The following is a 22,783-nucleotide window of genomic DNA, read 5'->3' as shown; positions in this document are numbered from 1 at the left end:
TTCGTAAAAGAAAAGCAATACTTTTAAGTAGACTCGAACCCAGACTAAAGAGATTCGAACCAAATATACTCGAACCCTAGCCGAGTAGATCCGACCCTTTTATTAGTACTTCGGGCAAAAAACATAAAGCATTTCTCCCTATAAGATTATTGTCCCGGCGTATACCCGAGTTCGGGACGATAATCGAGAGGAGTCTGTATGTAGAAATAGTGAACATTCTACTGAATTTAATATCACTGTTAAAATATTAGATTAAAAGCTACACGACTTGGAATGAAATAATTTTAACATCAGAAGCAGTGGAAAATTAAAACGGAAACCATGTAAAATGTTATTTTTTTTTAAAACGTAGACAAGAAAATTAGTACACTCCGGGGTTCAGATATCGAACTTGATCCCATCCGTAACCGAGGCTCGTAACGAGGCAACAACGACTGTTCCCGCGTAAAATCATTTAGAGTTTGCCCGGTCGAGGGGAGTCATGGATCATTGATGAAGGAGGGGGTGGGAGGAAGAGAGCCTGCGGGATTCCGAGGAAACAGCGTGTCCCCCTGCACGCGGTTTTACCGGCTCCGTCTAACTAGAATGGATCGCCGTAATTTTTCAGCTAAACCGAAACGTTCACGGGGTCCCCTGCAAACGAGCCTGACAAAATACGGAAGGTGGGAATACATTATCTCGGCCCATTTGTACCGGTTCCCCCCGTGTTTCCATGTTCCGCCTGCTCTCTGTGGTTTCATGATCGCGGCCTGATGATCCACCGTTTGTGCATGTCCCGGCCGTAGATCGTCGACAAAACAACGAGAACCTAAACTCCCGATGAAATTGCGAATATTTCGCGTCAGAGGGATCGAGAGTCACTGCATTCATTTAAACCGACCGAGTTGATCCATCTTAACCCTGGAATATTTTATTCCTTGGTTAGTATTATAATCCTTTCTTTCTTATTACTTTTGGTTTCCTTATTTACGGGACAATATTTGTATTTTATAGGACAGTTTTGTTCAGAAACAATGACTACTGAATTTTTATAAGGAACCTGTTCGTGTCATCTATTGCTGCTACGAATATTTTTTTGGACATTAAAATTCTGAATGATCATGAATAAAGTACAGATTACAAGCATTTGTAGCACAGACTTCCCTCGATTATCATCTGGTTCGTTCTACACGATTATTGTCCAGGCGTTATCCCCACCACTTGGAGGGTGGGGGGTGTGGAACCTGTCAAGCGCATAGTTTATTGCCTTTCCGCTTTTGTTACCGAAGCTCGGGCTTCGGACAAAAAACAAATTTATGAGAATCTGAAGCATTCTCCCTATAAGATTATTGCCTCGGTGCGGACCCAAATTCGGGACAATAATCGAGAAGAGTCTGTACATACGTCTATGTGAAATATGATAAACGGTGAAGCTAACATTAGATCTAATACATTTTCTGTCTTATTTTTGCCATAATAAAATCCTCAAGAAATAGAAAAATATTCAGTCTTTACATCTACATTATTTTGCATAAAGTTCTGCAGTCTAGTCATGAATATTGAATGATTGAGATATTGGCAAGTTTCCATTAACGTGTTGGTCAGAGCATGCCCCTCCTCAGATTCCAATTGGGTTTTTCGATATAGTTCTAACCAGTTTGCCGATAACAGACGTTCCATTCTAAATAAATAATAAAACAGGGAAACGTTTCGCCTCAAGAGGGACATTCTCTTGGCCGAGTGCCCGTTAACTGGCCGTATTATAATAATTAAGGGACAGAACGCAAGCTGGTTTTCTCCCCCTTGCGATCGGACTTGTCTCCCGGTATCCAACCCCTCGTTCCTTTGACCGTCTGTCCTCGATCATCCGGACCGCGTTTCGCGACCAAGCGTTACCTCTACGTCATCCTCTTGATTTTATCGAATTTAATTAGCAAACGAAACCGGCCAGGCAATGACCGTGACTGGCTCACTTGAACGGCCGACCGGCGACCATTAAATTTCGATTAATCCGTCTTGCTCTTCCCTCGTGTGTAATTATTTTGTCCCGTCGGAAGAGGAGCCCGGCGAACGAACTCCGAGGCTCAGTCAGACCGGATGGGGTTGTTCGAGCTTTCGGTTTGTTTTCGATTTAACTTTCGTTTCATCCAGGATTCTGCTCAGAGTCCATCGAATTTTTTTGCAATCCGATATTTCCCCGATCATCACATTTCTGCATTGTAACATCACTTTCGGACAGTTGCAACTCTCATAGATCGCTATAGACAGAGCCTGACATCTTGGAAACAGAGGAAAACGAATTACAGTAAATTCTTGATAAATTCACGGAATGATCTGTACGTTAAATGCTTCTGCTTCCCTTCGAACCAATCAAACGACCAGTCGAATTTACGAGAAACAGTTGCAAAGCAGTTTCGAGCATTTATCGAAGATTCACTGTACTTTCAGTTATCAATTCGCTTCAGAAAATACCCAGTTCCGTTCGAAACTGTCCAATTGAAAGTTCACCGGTCAATCAAAAGCGATTAATTTGTACACAGCCTCGATCTGACTGTTTCGCGAAATTCGACGCTACCCGTCTAATGATAGACCGCGTAATGTCCTGTCTTTATCTTGCGCGAGCACGCGTACACGAGGCCCGATGGCGATAAGCACGGTTGCAATGCGTTCGGTTCGCCAGCAACAGACGTTTTTAATGCGAGAGAGATCCACCGAACTGGCATCGGCTAATAACGGTTCGCAATTACTGATTTTATCGGCGGCGCATCTTCCTTTGCTTACCCCCGCGCGAGGTCTCCCGCTCGGAAATAATACACCGTTTGGGTGTACAGCCTCGCAAATAATAAACGGAAGCGTCGTTATTTAAACTGAGGAATTAAACCGATCGTGATCCCCGTGCGCGCGCGTTTATTAACGTCTGACACGTATGTATGCATGTATATTAGGATGGTCCCCGTTCATACGTGACCAAAACTTTTTTTTATATTTCTTTGTACTCATCCCATAGAATGATTCCATTTCATAAGAAACTAATCCCTGAAAAAGGTTATTTAAACTTTTTAAATTATCCATATTTTGAGAATTTTTAAAGTATTTCTCAAAAATGGCAAGTCGTATCGAAAAAAATTGTGAGCATTCAGTTTTCTACAATTTCTGCGGAAACTGAAGTATGTTTTTAGAGATTTAAAGAAAAAAAAACATGGTGACTTTATCGAAATTTCGGCCAGTAGAGTCCAGTGGCGCGAAATTCAAAGATTTCCGTGGAAATTCACGGCTCCCTTAGTGAGCAACGTTTCTTTCAAGGTGGCAACTTCCGGTTTTCGTCCATTCGGTGGCTCCCAGCGAAGGAAACCTTAATGTCTTTTCATCAACGGTAACACCTTCCGAGTAACGAGAACAATTATAATCTACTTTCGCGCTGGGCACACCGAGTGCAAGGAACGCAACGAAATTCGAGGAATTTGTCATTTATGGATTTAAATTCCGGTCATTCCGCGGTCGAAGCTACAGGTGATATTAATGTAGCTTTCGGGGAGATTAGTGCTCATAAACGTATTACACAGAATTTATTTACAGATTAAGATTAAGTCGTCAGATATAAAATTTTCGTTTCTTTTTCAATTCATAAGGAACCCATTTTTCAAGTTTTCTCACATCAACAGTGCATGTTCGCTGTATCAAACAATTTTCCATTTCTTCGATAAAAATACATAGTAATCAAGATACTGTATATGAAAATGTTACGAATTTTTGGGACGACCTCTAATACGACCAGTTTCATATCCGAAAATGACAGAGTAACCTGCGCATGGGCCACAAAACTCGAGATCCTGGTGAACATAATAGTGGTCGAAAAATCCGCGGATCTAGGGGAGCGGTAGGGTCACGACAGGGACCATGGTAGCCCAGGCTAATTGTGGCACAGATTAATCTTGGCGGGTTTTAATGCGGTCGCTGCTGGCTAACGATGCCCAACCCGTTTTACCCCGGACGTGGACGGGCCGAAAAATTTAATTCGGTTATGAAACTCATTAGGTAAATGAAGAAAAGCTACGCGAGCCAGGCGAGCGCACGCGCGCTTGGTGATAAATGACGATGTCGTGTCGCCGGGCAGTATAGTCGGTGCTCGACAGCTGGTCACCCAGCTATAGGAGAACACCATACAGCCTAGATAATGCCCTACAACGGAATGCATTAATACAATTTGCCCTCGTGTCTACAGCTGTACGCACTAATTATAATGTGATTTGCGTTTCAAGTCGCCTTTGAGCTGGCCCGACCCCGCCTATCACGAATTTCGTGTGTTCATCCGCTTCCTTGATCGTAGTCCTCCATCGACGTCACCTGAGTTCTAATAAGAGGTGGTAGAAGACTGCTCCATTTGTGTTCTAGATGGAAGATTGGTTTCGTTCAGTTCTCTTATATCACTCACTTTCAAATTACATGACGAGTCTCCCATTTCCGGATCCTTCGATATTTTTGTTACACCCTGTGTATTATACGTATTAATATATTACACAATTTAACTTATCATACGTTCAATACTGGTAGTTCTACTGTTAAAATAATAGAGGTTACAATTTCGAAACCTTCCTTTACCAGGGTAAATATTTCACTATATCAGGTGACCGTGTTGAACAATCGATTCAGGATTCGAATACTTAAAACGCGACTGTTCTCGAGGCTAGATGGAAAGACGACGAATCTCACGAGCATATTCGGGCCTACGCTGGCGGCTGGAAAGAAATATGCATTGCAGGTTGCACGACACTCGATGATGACGACGATGATAGACGGGTGCATTAGTGTGCGGCCGCGTTTCCGGCCCGAGATTGCGGCTGAAATCACCTTGACACGAGTCCATCGGCATTAAGGACTGCTTTCCAGGCTGATTCCGTGGTTCGTGTGTCCTCCGTGCGCCGCCGCCGGTTCCCCTCCGAAGGAAATTTAATCGGTTACCGAATTTAATGCTGAAACTCGACCCGATCGGGCCGCCGCGCCGCCGCGTACGAAATGGTAAATTCGTTTCGTGGCATGTCGCGACCGTGCGAAAACCGTTCCAGGCTAATGCTACGTGTCCACTTGCGAGTAAATCGTGTGGGTAGTACAGACTTTTCATAATGAAGCGTTATCCATTGAAGAATTATCAGTAAGAAGGTTATTTCTATGTGAAACTTCTAGTTTTGTGAGTACAGTAAATCCTCGATGAGTGTTCGAAGGCTACTGACAAGCAGTGGTCCTTGGATATAACGCTGACTTTTTAAGGTGGTTTAGCACAGTAATAGAGCTTGGAATTCTGAAGCCAATGATTGTTGTTTCAACTGCATACGATTATTAATTTATAAAATGTTTAATATTCAGTGCCCAGTGATAAATATGTTTTAAAATGGCGGCCATCAGTCGAATCAAACACAGCCGTGAATCGACCTTTAGGCGGCCATTGTTTCCCATCCCCGTCGAGGAAGATTAAAAAGCTGCGGATCGGATAGCACGGTTTTCCATGCGTTTGAACACCGAACCGCTCGTTTACGGACAAAAGTTCTCGTCTGATGACACACTAGATTGACATTCGCCGGCCGTAATGGGCCGCGGATAGCCGTGCCCGGCAACAGAACTATGTACCAACCGCAATTACGAATGATTACACGTCGCGGGAGGAAATGTGCACGCGGCACGGCATGCGCATGTGTCATAAACGCGACTAACCTGCCAATTTGTATCTATTGTTAATTAGCTCGCTAACAGCGAATTAACCCGGCCACAGCGTGAATTGCGTTACGACGTCGCGACATTTTTTTCCGTCTGTTTTTATCGCACGTGTCGACGTTTTTGGAAATATCAGAACAGTGACACAAGACAAACCTACGAACCGTTATGCGAAATTTTACACTCACGGATGAACCAAGCGACAATGCCAACGTGATTGTCGAAATGAATGAAATATAAAGTAACGTATACGATAGATATCAGGAAGCTAATTTTGACAGGAGAACACGACTTCTCTTCTCAGAAATTTTCTGTCGTCTTTCGATAAAAATTAATGAAGCTGTGTAAATGTTACGTTGTCGAAAGGTTTACTGTACCATTAATTTGATCAAAATTCACATTCTGCTGGTTAGAACGAGCGTATTTCGTAGTCAGAGGCTTTAACCAATGTTTCACCATTTTCATAAAGAGGAGAGGGGTGGTTTACGGGGTGGATCGAAGGGGGCTGCGCGACACAAAGTCCCGAAACGAAATATAAATTTCCACATACGTATGCTTTATTGGAGTTCCTGCTCGAAGGATAACAGTCTAGCGCGGCAGAGGGTCCGTTTCGTTGCGTAATGAGAGATGTTATCGCGGTTACAGGGATAGGGCGGGGCGACCGCACTCATGCATTATCACCCCACTTCTGTCTGACGGATTACTTTATACGGTCACTGTACATACATACATACATACGTGGATACATACGGTACACGTATCTTGGCCGTCGAGCACTAAAGTGCGCCCTGCGAAACTACTCTCTTCCTCGGTGTGCTCATCGCCCTCGATAAAAACTGCCGGCGTCTGGCCGCCCGGTATCAGATCCGCCACGATTCCACGGAGTTCCCTCGATTTGTCGTTCACGGTTCAGGCTAGGTGGCCAGAGAATGATCCTGACCGATAGCAGTTTGTAAAGAGAAAAGAATTGAACGTCGAAAGAATCGTGTGGTTCTGCGTTTACACACCCCGAACCAGATTTTTGGTCCCCATATTCAATGACTACTCTTCCTAGACATTCGGTCCCTATATTGGTTTGCTGTTCTTCCTAGATCTTTGATCCCCATATTTAATGATTACCCTTCCTAGATCTTTGGTCCCCATATTGGATAACTATTCTTCCTAGAATTTTGGTCCTCATATTGGATGGCTACTCTTCCTAGATCTTTGGTCCCCGAATTGGATGGCTACTGCGAAATCTTGGATTTTTATAGGCATCATAAAGAACAACCTCCACTATGCGAATTATCAGAGTACTTCGAATAGGAGTACTTTCCGATAACAGGACGTGTACCGGTCAACAGAAGTTGAAACTACCGATTTCCATAACGTTTCCAAAGTTGACTGGAATCCAGAGGCAGTGAATTCGCGAGAAGGGCGACATGATCGATCACCCGCATGGTTTTTTCTCGATCCCCCCGGTCCCGTCGAGTCCTGGTCGCTTCGCGAGCGACACAAACTGCTAATCGCCACGCCAAGAAACGCCTCGTTTCACCTCGAGATTCCAGCCAACGAGTCAAACGAATATGAAAGATTAAGCGACCGGGCACGCGCGCTAATATACTTGTTCCTCCTCCCTACCCCGTCCACGAGCCGATTGTGTCGCGGAAACGAATGGCTTCCACGATAAGCGGAGACGAAGTGCATTTCGTCAGGTCAGTACCTACCGCGGGCATTTTTCGATTCCGTTGCCAGGGAGGTCGCGGACTTTCTGAAAAACCGTGCGATCCTGGTTCTGGGTAATTTCTTTCTTTCCACCATATACCTCTTCGGATGCCTCGTAATCCCTTATCCCGGCCAATTATCGCGTACTCGTCCTCCCCACGCGAACCAATTACCCGCTGCGGGGTTCTTCTGCGCCCTGACCTTTCGCTGCCGTTTCTCCGCCATAGACTCGTCTGGCTATTTATTTATCTTCGCCTTTGAATTTACGAGCACACTGAACATTTTAATTCCGCCCAGGTAATATATGTTCCTTGATCCAGTTGACAGTCGAGTATGTCTCAGTACACTACTTTGAGCCATTAAAATTTTGTAATTTGACGGGAAAATGGCACCCTCAATTTTATAATTCGCTCTCTAGTTTCAATAACGAGATTTTGTAGGTCATAGGCGTTATTCGAAAGAGGAATACTACCTTTTATTTTCGTTTAAACGGTAGAGACACTAAGTTCCCTTTTATTTGCTCGTGCGTTCACATGGTCGAACGTTGGACCCTGTAACGGGCACACGTCCATCGTCGGCGATTGTAACGGTAAACAGACAGGATTCGTAAGGAAGTTGACGGGGCGAAATTAAAAGAATCGACGTCGCCGCGCCCACTGTCCCGTGGGCCACGTGGATCAAAACAATCAACCGGCGCGCGCATGCACGCGTGTGTCGTCCCCGCTGATCGCCGGGGACGTTTCCTAATTGGGACCGCGTCCGACAACGCCGATCCCCCATTAATCATCGATCGATTATACGCTCAAGGAGATAATCATTTACTTAACCATTCACTTAGCCATGGGACGGGCCGCGGAAAACGCAAAGTCACCTCGAGGGGTGTGGGGAACCCCAGTTGAATAGTTTGACGCGATGATAGTCATTATTTGGACTCCGTGAACGTCTAAATGTGACGGCCTGCTGGCCAGGTATACAAGCAGGTAATTAAGAGGATGGAAAGTAACGTTCTTAGGAACCGAACGTAAATATGGATATTCAGGGTGTGTTCGAATAGCGTATACATACATAGCTCGGTTGGAAGAGTGGCGTGAATATTGTGCAATAATAAACTGTACTTCAAAACAGGTATAACAAATATGCATACGTGGTGTGGACAAAAAATTCCTGCACTGAATTCCTTTTAGCTAACTTGGCAACACTGTACAGTAAATCCTCGATGAGTGTTCCAAGGCTCCTCGGCATTGTCAAGGATAAGTCACCAGTGCTGCGGTGCCTTAGATCACTCATCGAGTACTTACTGTAGTCCATACAGATAGAAAAAAATATTTCGAACAAAATTTTAATGGAACAATAGACGCTATAAAATTTGTTGAAGAAACGTGTTCTCAAACAATAGTATTGAAAATAAAGTTTCGAAATAAATTATTTCAAATAGTTATTTCTTATTTTCATTTTAAATAAAATTTGTCCAAGTCTGATCGTCACATCGATGCAGGTCATGCCACACAGACTTATCCCACGAATTCTAATAACAGTTCAACGGGTGCAAAGTATACAAGCATTGGTCGAGCACATTTACGCATTTTTACGGTGGCCACAGAGCCGCCCGCCACGTAAATACACGCCACGGATCCGAACGATTATATGGGAGGCAAGGCTCTCTCTCGCCATCGTTCTGTTTCGCGTATTTCGATTGGCCTCCGGTGCTTTTCATACCGTCGCTTCCTGCCCTGTCCCCTCGGCCTCCTCGCCTTGCCACCGACCTTGCTGGAGGAAACAATTATTATTACCGATCTCACGGGTGCATCGCGATAACTGAACTCCCGTGTTCACGGTGTTACGGATAGCCTGGCCGAGGGCTCGATCCCTATCTGACAGAGTTCAGCTTTTTCTCTTTTTGCTCTTGTCACCGGCATTATTTCGTGCAATTTCCGTGGCACTTGCGCGCGCAGAACAGCCCCCTTTCATCCGGTGACACGTATACCAACCAGAGTTGGGCAGAATTTTATTCGAATCATAAATAGTGAAAACCTGAGTAGGTATCCGAGATCGTTATCCCGACTTTTGAACGATTGATGAGATTAAATAATTGTTCGCCAATTGTTTACTCATTCAAGAATTATAAATATTTAAACTTCCATATTACTAATCCATTTATGAACATTTAATAATTTTCAATTTATAATTTACATTTCTCTGCCTAATGGTCATTCACTGATATGCAGTCGATTAATGGTTGGTTTACCTTATCCCGTCGAAAGAAAAAACAAAAACCTAAGGTAAACATCCGTTGTCAGTGTGTCTTCGTATAACAATTGAATTCAAGATTAAAGGCTTCCTCTGAACCTTGTAAATAGTAATCTATAATATGTACATTTCTGAACACTTTACACGCTACTTACCGGTGATCTGATAAGCATATAGTATCGGCCGGAAGAAAGCAGTCATCGATTGGGGGGAAACATTAGCCACGGTCGTTACTCGACGGGACGAACCGATACGACTGGGGATGGTTGGGGTTGCGGCCTGTCGATACGGCCACTGAAAATCGAATTGTCGTGACGGTAAATAAAGCACACATTGCGGCCCTGGCGGAGGTTCGTATCCTGCGGGGTACGGCCGTTATCCCGACGACCATCCTAATGGGGTCCCCTGTCCCAGAGGGTCGCGTGGCAGAAACGCGACCGCTCCACGACATTGCGTGCGACTATTTACGAGTGGAACAACCTTCCGTCTTGCTCATCCTTCCTGCACGCGTCGTTGAGCCTCTCCCGTTCCTTTTCCTCAAACGCTTCTGCCCCACACCCGTGTTCGACTCGTCCAATCGGGCCGCGATCTCTTCCTTCCCGCTCGATGCAACCTGTTACTGCCATTCTCCCTGCGGCCGCGTGGATCATTCGTTTGTCCGTTCGTGTAGCGAAACCGGGTAGTCACCGAGGATGGTGCGACGATGGACAAGTTCTGGATAGACAACAGTTCCCTCCACAGTGTGAATGAGGTATTTGATAATAATACTGATTATAATTACTAAAATTGATGGTAATTTGTAGTGGCTGTAATGAAAGATCTGAGGATGGATGGAGAGGGAAGTGGGAGGGAAGAGGGGATGCTAGTTGGACTCATCGGTAAGGCTACCTACTACAAGGGGATATTTGATAGACGATTCAGGACAGCATACAGGGTGAGGTACCTAAAACAGGCCACCTGAATATCCTCGCTGGAACTGGTGATAGAAAAAAATGTGGTTGGTTGACGCCTGATGTTTCCCCTCTATGGCTCAAGTCCTCCGTGACTCACATCCACGACACCAAGCGCCAAGCTGTTAATCATGAACAATCCATCAGTATCAAAGTAGATCACAACGAAACCTAGTGGGCCTTATACGATATTCACCAAGCTGGAGTCCCCGATTCCAAGGGGGCAGGTAAATAGACCTGAAAAGATTTCGAGACCGGCGTTAAATCGACTTAATCGATCCTTTTTAAGTACACGGAGACGTATCGCCCTGCGCACCAACGGTCGGACTGTACCCGATGAAAACTGGCCCCCGAAGGGTCGCGTGGCGCACGCGTGCTTGACAAGAGAGGAGTACAGTTGCGTGCAGCTTTTTATGAGCGGGCCCCGTCGGCGAAGTCGCGCATCTTTCATGCACGCATCGATGCCCTTCGACGCTAAATGCTCCACGAGAGGTTGTTCACTTTCGAAACGGATCGCCGGCTCCTTTGCCTTCCCCTTCCCCTCTTTTGGACAGCCTCTCCGACACCCCACCTGAACGGACTCTCGCAGGTGGTCTTGTTCTTATTCGTACGGTATCCCAGCACTCGGTGACACCGATGCTTTCACTTCACCTCGGCCATGGAACTCCTGAAATATCGTATTTTATCCGGCCGCGATCGGTTTCCTCGTGTAAATGATACGAAAATCGTGTATACACACAGACCAGGCCTCTGCATCGGGGGCACACCGTCGATGGTGCTGGTGCGCTGGCCTGCGTGCGCGCCTTGGTGCCCGATGCTTTTCACTTTGGGCGTGTGCTGTGCCGACCACTACGACAGTATTATTTGCACTTGATCTTGAAACGGACCAGTCCGACGAACTGGACGCAATGTCGGCTTAACGGATTAGAGACCTGCAGGGATGGTGTTCCCCTCGGGTGAACGAACTCGAATTTCGCGGTGATATCTTCATTTTTTTTTTTTTGTTTGAAGTTTTTGGTATAGTGTATAGCGATCCGTATCTGGACTCGTTAATACTTTCAGAAATGAATTTTCATTTGACATTAAACTTACTGAACTTTTCGAAAAGGAATTTGGACGGCAAAACCGGTTGTGGTAGATTTAGTTTTAAGAGTTGTTTAAAGAAAATGTTTGTCCCATGGTTTTGTAGATAATGTTCGAGGATGTCCAGACGTTCTCGATCGTTCGTGTTTAGAGGAACGAAAAGGGGTAGGGTGCGACACCTGTGTGCCCTTCCGCTTGGGTGAAACGAAGAGTATTATCGTATCACAATCTTGGTAAGCCTATCGTTGATTCTTAAAAAAACAAAGCGGTCTGAAAGAAGAGTCGAACGGATGGAGATTAATAGGGAATTCTCGAGGGAATCCGACAATACGTGACAGGATTGTGAGCGACACTTCCTCTTAAACCCTATAATAATCTGTCGATCTGTTACACCTGCCATCCTCGGTCCCTAAATATATATATATATGCGTCGAGATGACAAAATATATGGGAAATTATAATAATAATACTGCAACGAAGAATCGATCGTTTTCCTTTTAGTTTGGGTTAAATCGACTAGAGAAAAGATATGCAGATCGGATATTAAAACTTTATCATTCACCTGATCGTCGTCGATTTGACAGCACCTGTTTTATTATCGATGTAACGTTTTCAACATTTCTGTTCCAGTGGTGATGCACAAAGACAAGGAGGAAAATTCGCACCACGATTCTCACTACAGAGCGAGGGAGTTGGCCGCGTTCGCTGCATACGATCATCATCATCTTGACGGCGAAACGTTCCTTCAGGTAAGCGACTCGCACAGCAATCGATCGTTAACTATCCTCACAATTGTAAAATCATTAAGCATATGCATTGAGTATCTATATAGAATGAAAGTTGAAAACGGTAACTGTGCAATCAAAGCATTGCCTTTGCTATCAACGGCCCATTTATCATTCAAGGTCTGTAATATAGTTGTTCAGGGAACAGTTACGTCATTCTAGCGGGGGTTGGAACGGAATTAGAACGCGTTTTTATCAACGTCCGTTCGTTTAACGATGTACACTTGCCCGTGTTTCGTGATGGATTGACGGTCGAACGAGTGGGTGGCTGGAATGATGTTCGGTGCGAAGGGAGTCTAACGTTCCACCCAATAACGGTCTGTGATTGCAACTAGTTCATACTTCTCCGTAATGAAATGTGAAATAGAGCGAAGCTTGATAGGGGCAGTTCGAGGTCTAACTGGAAATCATGATTCAAGATATTCGAACAAACGCAAGTATGCTAACGAGATAATTTTTATTTTAATTGATTGGTACCATTATTAACCCTTTCGACAGTATGGTACCCTCTGTCCAACTCCCTGTGTAACTTGCACGACAAATCATATCCTCTACGAGAGTCTTTAGCAAGGAAAGGGTTAATACTGTTAATGTTTTAATTGCAATATGAATTACCTTAAGAAATCTTTACAATTGTCTAGCTTTCAATGATATCAACGCGTTCGTCCGTTTGCTTTCTAATCATCGAAATTCCAAATCATAGCATCCCCTAGTTTTTTGACTCACCACTCCCTTTCCAAACTTTCCTCTGTTCAACCATCTCTATTATCAAAATTACCAAGTGTAGTTCTGTGTGTATTCGTTGAATCGGAAAAAGTTAGATTGAAAACAAAGAGTATAAAATAACTGGAACGCCCCTCCAGATCTCCTTATCGCCCACTTCGGGGTCCTAGGAACAAAATATCCAAGCCTAAAGAGCAACTGTTTGGCCCTGAACCAGAATCATCCTCCAAATCTTCGATCGATCCCAAAGACCCAGACTGTGGCGAAAGTGTAGTAGAGGTGGAGGGGGGGGGGAACGAGGCGAAATTAAATCATCGCGAGTGAGAGGAAAAGACAGGAAGAGCCGAAGGAGAGCGCGAGCGGGGAGAGATATCCGGCTGATGAACCGGCTATGAAACCGAGGCGTACGAGGTGTCTATTCCTCCAAAGTATGGAAGGGTATATACACGGATTAATGGCGGTGTATCATGCGAGGCTATTACGTTCCCTTTCCTGCGTTTAAGCCCGCGCACACACACCCGGCGAAACCGAACGAGAGAGGGTGAGAGAGACGAACCGAGGGAGGGGAAAGGGTTTATTTGCCACGGAGTGGGGGGACGCAGAGGGGCAGTGGGAAGGGTTGGAGGAAGAGAGGATAAGCGATACGAAACGGTGTCCGCGATTCCATGCGATCGAACGATTCCCGCCATCATCTATAACGGCCGGTTATTAATTGCCCGCTCGTTAATTGCGTTACGTATGCAGCTCGTGCCGCGATTTGATTCCTGGACGGGACGGTCTGACAGCTTAGCCGCCACTTTTGGGGTACGGGACGATGTAGAAGTAATCAAAATTAATTTGTGGTAATGATTAATTGAAGAATTATAAATTAGTAAGGTCTTACCATCAATGTTCTATCAGGATTTCATTTTATTATTCCAAAGGAATCTTTAAAAATATTAGCGTTCTAAAACTAGGTACAGACTCCTCTTGATTGTGGTCCCGAAGGTCGGGTTCGCGCCGGGACAATAATCATGTAGGGAGAAATGTTTCAGACCCTTGTAAATTCGTTTTCTGACCGAAGCCAGGAACCTCGGTAACAGAAGCGGAGAGGCAACAACATATGCACTTGTCAGGTTCCACGCCCCTCGGATAACGTTTGGACAATAATCGTGTAGAACAAGCCAGACAATAATCGAAAGGAGTCTGTATTTCGCCAATACCTTTCCGGTAGAGGCAGGTTTGGGTCATTTAATTTTTGTATTGTTTTACAGCGATAACACGTGTTTATAAAAGTAATGATATGACTGTTTTATTCCGAAAGAGAAGTTTAATCCAATGCTAGCAATAGTATTGTTCTTACAAAAAATTCATGAATATCAGTTACTTCTAGAGATGTCAAGACAGTGTAGTATCAAAAACAGTACAAAGATGACGATAATTCTCTCGAAAGGGATATTCCAAGGGACCCCGAACCAGCCGTGGCGATCAAATCCAAGCACCGATAACTCTTTCTTTTCTTTCCCCGTAATTAAACAGGAACCACCGGAGGCTCGGTTAAGTGACGTCAGGAACATCGACGGGAATTACAATAAAGCAAACCGTTTCATATATACATGTACCACGTGACACCCGGTGTGTGTGTACGAAACAGAATCCGATAAAGGTTCCCCATCCGGCCGGACACCTTCAATAATTCCGACGGCAGGGGTAGCAGGGAATTAACCGTTCGTCGGGGACTCGTATTTTCTATAATTCGCGGGAGTTCCTTGAACCTGTCCTACCGAGGACTTCCCCTCCTCCCCTGGCCTCCTACGCCTTCTCCCCCCCTGCCCCATCGTCTGGTCCCCCCCTACTACCCCCTCCCTCTTTTAGCCGCCGCGATGGCCACGTTATACGGCGTTTTGCCGATCCTCATAAAGTTTACGAAGCCCGACAGTAAATCCGGTTTATGACAAGCCGACCGCCACCACCAGGCACTCTCGAAATTACGGCTGAGCGATCGAATTTTTATACTCCCTCCCATCCCCCCCCCCTCTCCCTTTACACCACCTCACCCCCAATTATAGTGTTTTGAAGCTGCGTGCGCGAGAGGAAGGACATCGGTTTCGAGGCATCTTCGTGGTGTATCTGCTGGTTACACTTTGTGCCATAAAATGGCCCCCACCTTCTTTGGACGATGTTTAAGAGTTTCTATCGAGGCTGGTGACAGATTAATCGAAAGGCAAGTGGTGGTTAATCAGATATGCAGAGTCTTCTTTCGATTACCTGTTTTGTGTAGTAGGGGAAGGTTACTGAGTTTGGACCATCGCCTAGGTTTGGACTAGTGATGGGCGATACAGTATCGATGTATCAAAATATTAATACTTTTGAATCCACGTATCGATATTCGGCATCGATTCATAATATTACGATGTGTCGTGGCAGCAATACTTGACCCCATGAATATCGGAAATTCGAAACAACTGTGCAACACTGTTCTCATTTGCTTGAGTGTATTACATTTTCACAAATTGAGATGATTCTACATGAGGTAGCGATAATGGAAAATCGATGCCACACTGATGCCATCGACATCATTTTATAGCTATTTATTTAAGCATTTTTTCAGTACAGATTACAGACGACGAATTAACAGCATCGATAATCGATACTGACGATACTAATATTTCACTTTTGATATTTTAGCCGTACCGATATTTTGACTACTGATATAATATCGATACGAAATATTCGCTAAAACGTCTGGAACAGAATGGGAAAGGGAAGAAAGAAGAGTTTGTAGATTCGGCGTTCGTCGACAGATTTACAGTTTCCCCGGTCCGGGGGTGGATGCAATTTTGCCAGAAATGCTCTCCCCCGGAGTGTTGGAAAACGCGCGGTAACTGTCTCCCCCGCGAGGAAACCCTTTTGCGAGAGTAATGTATCCGCGTACCGTCGAGAAAATCGTAAGTATCAACCGGGGAAAGTATCTCCTCGCACGCTATCTACACGGGGGTCTCTCGGCGCGATCGCTATCTACGAAATTGCCTTAAATATTCCGGCAAACAGTGAACTAGGAGGACTCGGTTTCGTTTGCGTATATATTATTCCAGCCGTATTTAGTGTCTGTATTAAATCTCCCAGTTGAGGTACGTCCTCTTTAAATATTCTTTACAAAGTAAGAAAAACTTTGCAAAGTACAGTAAATCAGCGATGAGTGTTCGAAGGCTCCTCGGCACTGAGGAATAAATATTTCATGAACTAATGGACATACGTCTTCAAGGCGTCATGTGCTATCCGGTGACAGGTTCAAGACGAACCATTATTCGATAACAATTTTTTTACACAACACCCAACCAGAGCCTTAACACCACTACTCAGGGCGTTGACCGTGGCAAACCCATTAAAAAATCAGCGAAATCGATGGTGGCCCCCTTAATGGTAAATATCTACCGAAGATTTCGGCCAAGAGCTCCAAAGACTTTTAAACACTCGCCATCCGTTCTGGTTCGTCGACACTAATATTGGGGCGGTTCGGTTTCTCGGGTTTCACGGCTTTTTATCGTCGTGAACATCGTCGTATCAGCATTAATCAGCCGGGTCCCCTTGTCCCTGGGAACAGGTTGATAATCGCTTCGAGACAAACCAATAAAACACACGGTTATCCCCGGCCGGTACACACGGGGGGATTTTTCAATCGGCGAGAAGAACATACTTTGCCAATCCATTTCTGCCATCCCGTGCAAATTATCACCCCGAGCAAACGGCACGATACTCGCGCGCGCAGCGCCGCCGCCCCCCGTCGTGCGGAGCGCGCCTCTCAGCTTTCCTTTATGAAACTCGAACATACTTTTCTTGACACCGCGAACCGGTGAACGATGCGCCTCGAGGGGGAAAAAACAGAAAACGAACGCTGTTCCCCCCTGTTCGATGCTTTTTTCTTTTGCTTCGTTCCGTTTCCCTCGTGTGCTGATTAATGGAATCAATGAGTCTCTACCCCTTCCGGATGGTATTCGATATTCGATGGTCGTTCGAAAACGAAACTCTTTCGAGGCGGGATTCCCTCTACTGGCCTTAAAGAAATATGTGTTCGTCTTATTAAATATTAGATTTTTTATCGAGTTAGTTTTATACCGATTTCAGATTATTGTATTCGATGGTCCAGGCCCGATTAAGATTTTTGGGGCTCCGGGTTATTATACCTTCAAGGGCCCTCTTGGTTGAAAAGTGGGGGTAAATTTTTGTAGTGAACCGTACAATAAAATACATGAAATTTCAATTTATTTTTAATAAAATTAAGTAACATTTAATTAAAGCGCAGTGGAAAATGTTATCCGAGGCTTTGTTAACGAGATATTAACAAAAAAACATTTTTTCTAAGGAAAAGTTTGTTCCAAATCACCTCCCGAGTGACCCATTATTTCAGAAACCTACAACACTTTCGTTGCACCTTGTATAACCATATCCTTGAAACTGTTACTAAGAACAATTCAGCTAAAGAGGGCAGAATAGTTCTTCCATTACACGGTCTGGTATAAACATCGAATACCCTGCAACATTCAATCAAGTGTCAAATTCGTTTCTATAAATATTTATAAATTATTCCACAGTATAGAACCGCTACAACCGCGTACCACAGTGTCCTAATCAATTCATAAGTTTGAAATTCTCTACACGATGGAATCCGATCGGTATTGCGATCACGGTCCACGAAAACGCTTCACACGATCTTTCTTTATTCTCTCTACCTCCCTTTTGGATCGATCCCACAGGCAACGATCCCAGGCAACCTGTCCATTAGCACCCGTTATCGATACGAAAATTTCGTCGACGCCGCTCCTCTCCGTAGGCGGTTTACAGACTGGTAGCGGGCGATTCGAGCGGATTTTGTTCGGTACAAATCACGCCTCTCTCGGTGACGTATCGCCGCGAAAGCAGCCATTTTGCTCTCATATTTTTTATTTAATAGCCAGCAGGCTATCGTGTATCGCATTAATACGCCGGCCACACCGCAGCAGTAGCGGTAAAAGAGGGTCGTGGTCAGGAACCAACCCCCGCCACCGGTAACCCGTAATCATAACCGAGCTATTTTTCTTCCTGCTGCCTCTTACCAACACTCGAGTGTTCACTTGCACGACGGGCAGGTTCCAGCGAACTTCCAATTGCCGACGCCTACATTTTCGGGTGATCCTGGTGGACGATGGCGAGTCGATCGAATCTCCCCTTCGATGTTTCCCTAAATCTGGTCCCATCAACAGGTCTGGTGTTAAACAGGATTAAGATTTTTTGTGGCCCCGGGTTATCAAATTTTTGGGGGCCCCCTTGCTTGAAAAGTGGAGGGGATTTTTTATAATACAGCAGAACAAAATACATAAATCTTGAAAAATTGAAATTTTATTTTAAATAAAGTTAAATAAGGTTTCATCATAACGAAATGGAAGGTTCCTGTTTGTCGATCACTCGAGTTAAGGCAGAGCCATCGGTTAGGAAATTCTATAGTAACTTACTCGAAATCGTTAATATGTTATATAAGAATTCCTGCAGGCTTTACGTAACCAGCAGCTAATATAAATAAATATACGAATTCATTTTGACGAAGATTGGCCAAATTAAGGCAGTTACGATTTTCAATAAAAGAATTGCCTGGCTGTTTGTTATCAATGTTTGTTTTCAAATGATTCTGGCTCTGTTCCTGGAGTCATTTTCGTTAAGGGGTTCGGTGTATTGTTCGAAGAACGACTGTCCGTTCCTTGGCGAGATTCGAAACCTCGGAACTCTTCGAGGAAGGGGTTCGTTCGAAAGATTTCACGTGACGAACGAGTTCAACGACAGGAAAACACTCTGGACGAAGTTGAGCAATCAACCAGGAGGCAGAGGGGGTAGACATGCAAGCATCAGCAACAAGTAAGAGCTTGAAGCGTGCAGATCGAGTCGGCCAGCTGCTCCATTCGCGAAGAAAAAGGAATTAAAAACTGTGTAAATAACGACCAAGTACCTATCGATGAATTCTTTTTTTGAAAAGAAAGTTCTTTACACTGCTAAAGAAAGAAAATAGCAGAAAATGAAATAATCAGACTATATCAGAGATTTATCAATTATCAAGAAAATTCTATAGTCTTCTCAGCTTTCTGCAGATGAAGTAAAAAAAAATCGATTCCATTTCATCTGTAAGAAGTATCTTGTATATTTTAAACTGTTTGGTAAGTTCGAAATTTTACTTCAGTAATTGATCAAGACGATCAAAAGAAATGGAAATATATCTTTAGTAAGTACAAACGGTTAAGGTGTTATCGTGTATACCTGATGGCGAACCGTCCGATGTCGTATCGAGATTAATCAAACAAGATAGCGAGCAATCTGCACTTGCGATCGAAAACCGTCGCACGAGATGAGCCAAGTGATTCAAGCGGCAGGTGTCAAAGCTCACTGAAGAAAGGAGCGACATTGAGCAGCAGCTTGCCGGTTAAACGAAGTCTATTTCGGTATCCGAAGTGTTCTTAAGGCATCAAGAAAACTATATATACATAGTCAATTTACTCGTTAATTAACCTAACATTCATAATTCTATTCACACACAACTGTTACAATTCCTCAGTATAGTTAGCTAAATCCATGACTATTAGTGTCCAAACTTACATGCCAACTTAAAATTTTCACGAGAAGACTACTAAATCGTCGATGAGAGTTCGAAGCCTCCACAGCACTGAACATTAAATATTTCATAAACTAATGGTAACATATGCTGCTGAAACAAATATCATTGGCCTCCGAATTCCAAGCTGAAACACTATGCTAAACTTCATTAAAAAGTCAACGTCACACCTGAGGACTTCTTTTAGTCAGCGCTGGGGAGCATTCGACCACTCATCGAGGATTTACTGTATATTACCTGGTTCTCAAAATATTTCCCCAAAACCTTTATCAAACCAATCATTTCTAAATGCTGATTGACTTCTCATTCTTTTATACGAAAAAGTGACAGTCAAGCCCGTAGACCGGAAGTCGAAAGAAACACAGAATCGATTGAACGATTTTAACCGATATTTATTGCCGTCCAATCCTAAATGCACCTGTAATGTACATCGACTACCTCTGTTTAATCCCCTGTGTACGACCCCAAAGAAATATTCCCCCTCAAGTATATATATATATATGTGTAGTCGGGATAACAGTTTGCAGCCCCCTTCGATTGCGTTCCTTCATACCTGTAACGGTGGGCAAGACTGATAACCGGAAGCGGGGCGCAAAGGAAAACGAGGCGATCGGCAGAGTGTAGTGAGTCAGTGAGACAAGGACTGAGTCAAAGGTAACTGTAGGTTAGGTGGTTGCATGGGATGGGATGATGTCAGGTTAGGTTGGTCGGTCGACGGGGCTCGCCTTGGTCTGGCACCGCTAGTCCTTCCCGTATTGATCGCGTGCTCCTTTCCTCCCTTAGATACCACCCCCCGTTTTGCGCCTTACGTACCCCCCCGCGCCGACTTTCCTCTTACCTTGGCGTCGACGCTGCCGAGACACACTGGACGGTGGTGAATCCTTTTATCGCTGGCTCACTACGTTTTCCCGGTCAAATCATTCTTTGAATTGGGTTGCATCACTTTTCAATCACGTCACCTTGGTCACCGGTAATTTTTCATTTGTTTCTCTATATCGTCACGGACCTAGTTCCTGATCAATTTAGTATATAGATATCATGTAATAAATTCATGATAACGAAGTTTTTTTCCCTGAAAAACTACTAGATAATTGTTAACTATTTTTATATTTATACGTACAATTTCATAGCTCAGAGTGAGATACAGATACAGTAAATCCTCGATGAGTGTTCGAAGGCTCCTCGGCAGAGAACATTAAATGTTTCATAAATTAATGCCCATATTTCAGGGCTTTCAGAATTGGGCTGATTGTTATGCTGCGGACAGATGCAGATGTGATTAATCATTCCCAGCCGTAAAACACTTTCGAGCGACTTTTGCCGCGCTGTGGTTTCCGGAAGTCTATCGCCTAGTCATCCGCGAACCGTCTCAGACGTAGAAAAAGGGAGAAGAATATCGTGAGATTTTGTTTTCTTCATTTTTCTTTCGTATTCGCCTCTTTGCAACCTACTCCCCCTCCAACTATGGAGTCTGTAATTAATTACGGTCGAGCATGAAACCTTTCGGGTGGGCTATTATCACGATTATTATTATTTTATACTTCGTGTCGTTCGGATGTTCGAGACGGACAGTTTTTTTCCGACGTTCCGTCAGCGATTTTAGCCCTTTAACGCCCAGTCCCTTAAATCGTTATTTTAACATTATGAGACGGATATACAGAGTGTCCCATTTAAATTGGTCCCCTCAAATATCTCTAAAATTATTTGTGGTACCGGAAATTGTCACAAACCAAAGTTGAAAGTCAACTTTTTTAATGCATTGAACGATGCAGCTCATCATTCCCTGTAAATAATGGTTAAGATGGAGATATGTTAACTTTTATTACAAGAGAGTATTTAATTCCAATGTAGCTATACGCGGAATTTAAGTGCTTCTAACTCTGTACTAATCGATCACCTCATTAAACAGTATATGTGGTTCCATTTAAAAAAATAAAGTTGACCATCATAGTTTCTCTATGTCTTCACCTACAAAAAAATTAGGTCCCTGAAATGGGTCAGTAGGGTGTGTGACGTTGCCTATGTAATAAGTGAGTTCTTAGATGACACGATAGTCGAATTGTTTTTCGTTAACGTGTATGCGTCTGTAATTTGCCGAGCCCATTTAGGGACGTTGTTTGTCCAGCTTGCGAGACACGACATATGAAAAGGCTTAATTAGTAAAACACCGAACGGCAATACGTCGAAAGAATCGCCGGCCGGACACGTTGAAAGCTGCAAATTTATTAAACGATATCGCGTATATAGATACTACATTCATGCCGTGACAGAAAAGACGCTTATCGGCGACCGTATACGCACGAACGACAAAGTTGCAGCTGGTGAAGCTGTCGGGCCCGATGGGCCACGCCACCCCTTTCGTATTGCACGCGAGAAGGATTCTTCTGCCTTGGTAATTATTGCTGTTCGACCAAACCTCGTGAAGCTGATGCGTTCGCTACTCCAGGGGGATTTTGTTCAGTGATCGAATTCGGTGATTGAACCCAACAATATTTTTACACATATACAAAAAGAAACTTTTTATGTTACACGATTTTAAATGTGTATATAGAAAGAATTAAATAGAAAATAATCCACCGCATAATGAAAAATAGTTTTTCTAGCTATCACAATATTCTTGGTCATATGTGACTAAAAATAAAAGCGTAATAAAATTTTGTAATTTGATTGTTTAATATTTTGCTTTATTGTTTCAAAATTTTAGAACGATATCGTATATAATGTGCGCGATCATGGTGATCGTCAAGAATTGTGTGTTAATTTTACAACTTTATAATTGCATTTCTTACTCGTGAAACGCAGTCTCCGTGAAAGAAAGTCCCGTTCTATTTGTATTAATGAAATTTCAGACGCGGCGCAGAAACGTACATGGATTATCTGATTTATGCAGCGCATGAGCATCGAGCATGAGATTCATTAAACTTTTTAAGGCATAACCAGAGTAAGCCTGGTTATTTATACCATTTATCAAATTATCTAAATTTATTACTAGG

General features: G+C 43.9%; 1 protein-coding gene across 1 annotated transcript in view; it reads left to right on the top strand.

Annotated features, from left to right (window-relative positions):
- The window catches only part of LOC107186271 (circadian locomoter output cycles protein kaput), a 127,963-nt gene that overhangs the window by 84,730 nt on the left and 20,450 nt on the right, over positions 1-22,783 (top strand). The window contains exon 3 of the mRNA XM_015574102.1: positions 12,300-12,418. Within this exon, the coding sequence (XP_015429588.1) occupies positions 12,300-12,418 (119 nt within the window). The remainder of the gene's footprint in view (positions 1-12,299; positions 12,419-22,783) is intronic.

This window comes from Dufourea novaeangliae, unplaced genomic scaffold (genome assembly GCF_001272555.1).
Source record: "Dufourea novaeangliae isolate 0120121106 unplaced genomic scaffold, ASM127255v1 scaffold64, whole genome shotgun sequence".
Lineage (NCBI taxonomy): Eukaryota > Metazoa > Arthropoda > Insecta > Hymenoptera > Halictidae > Dufourea > Dufourea novaeangliae.
The sequence above is the reverse complement of the archived record's forward strand: the minus strand, read 5'-3'. Positions and strand labels throughout refer to the sequence as shown.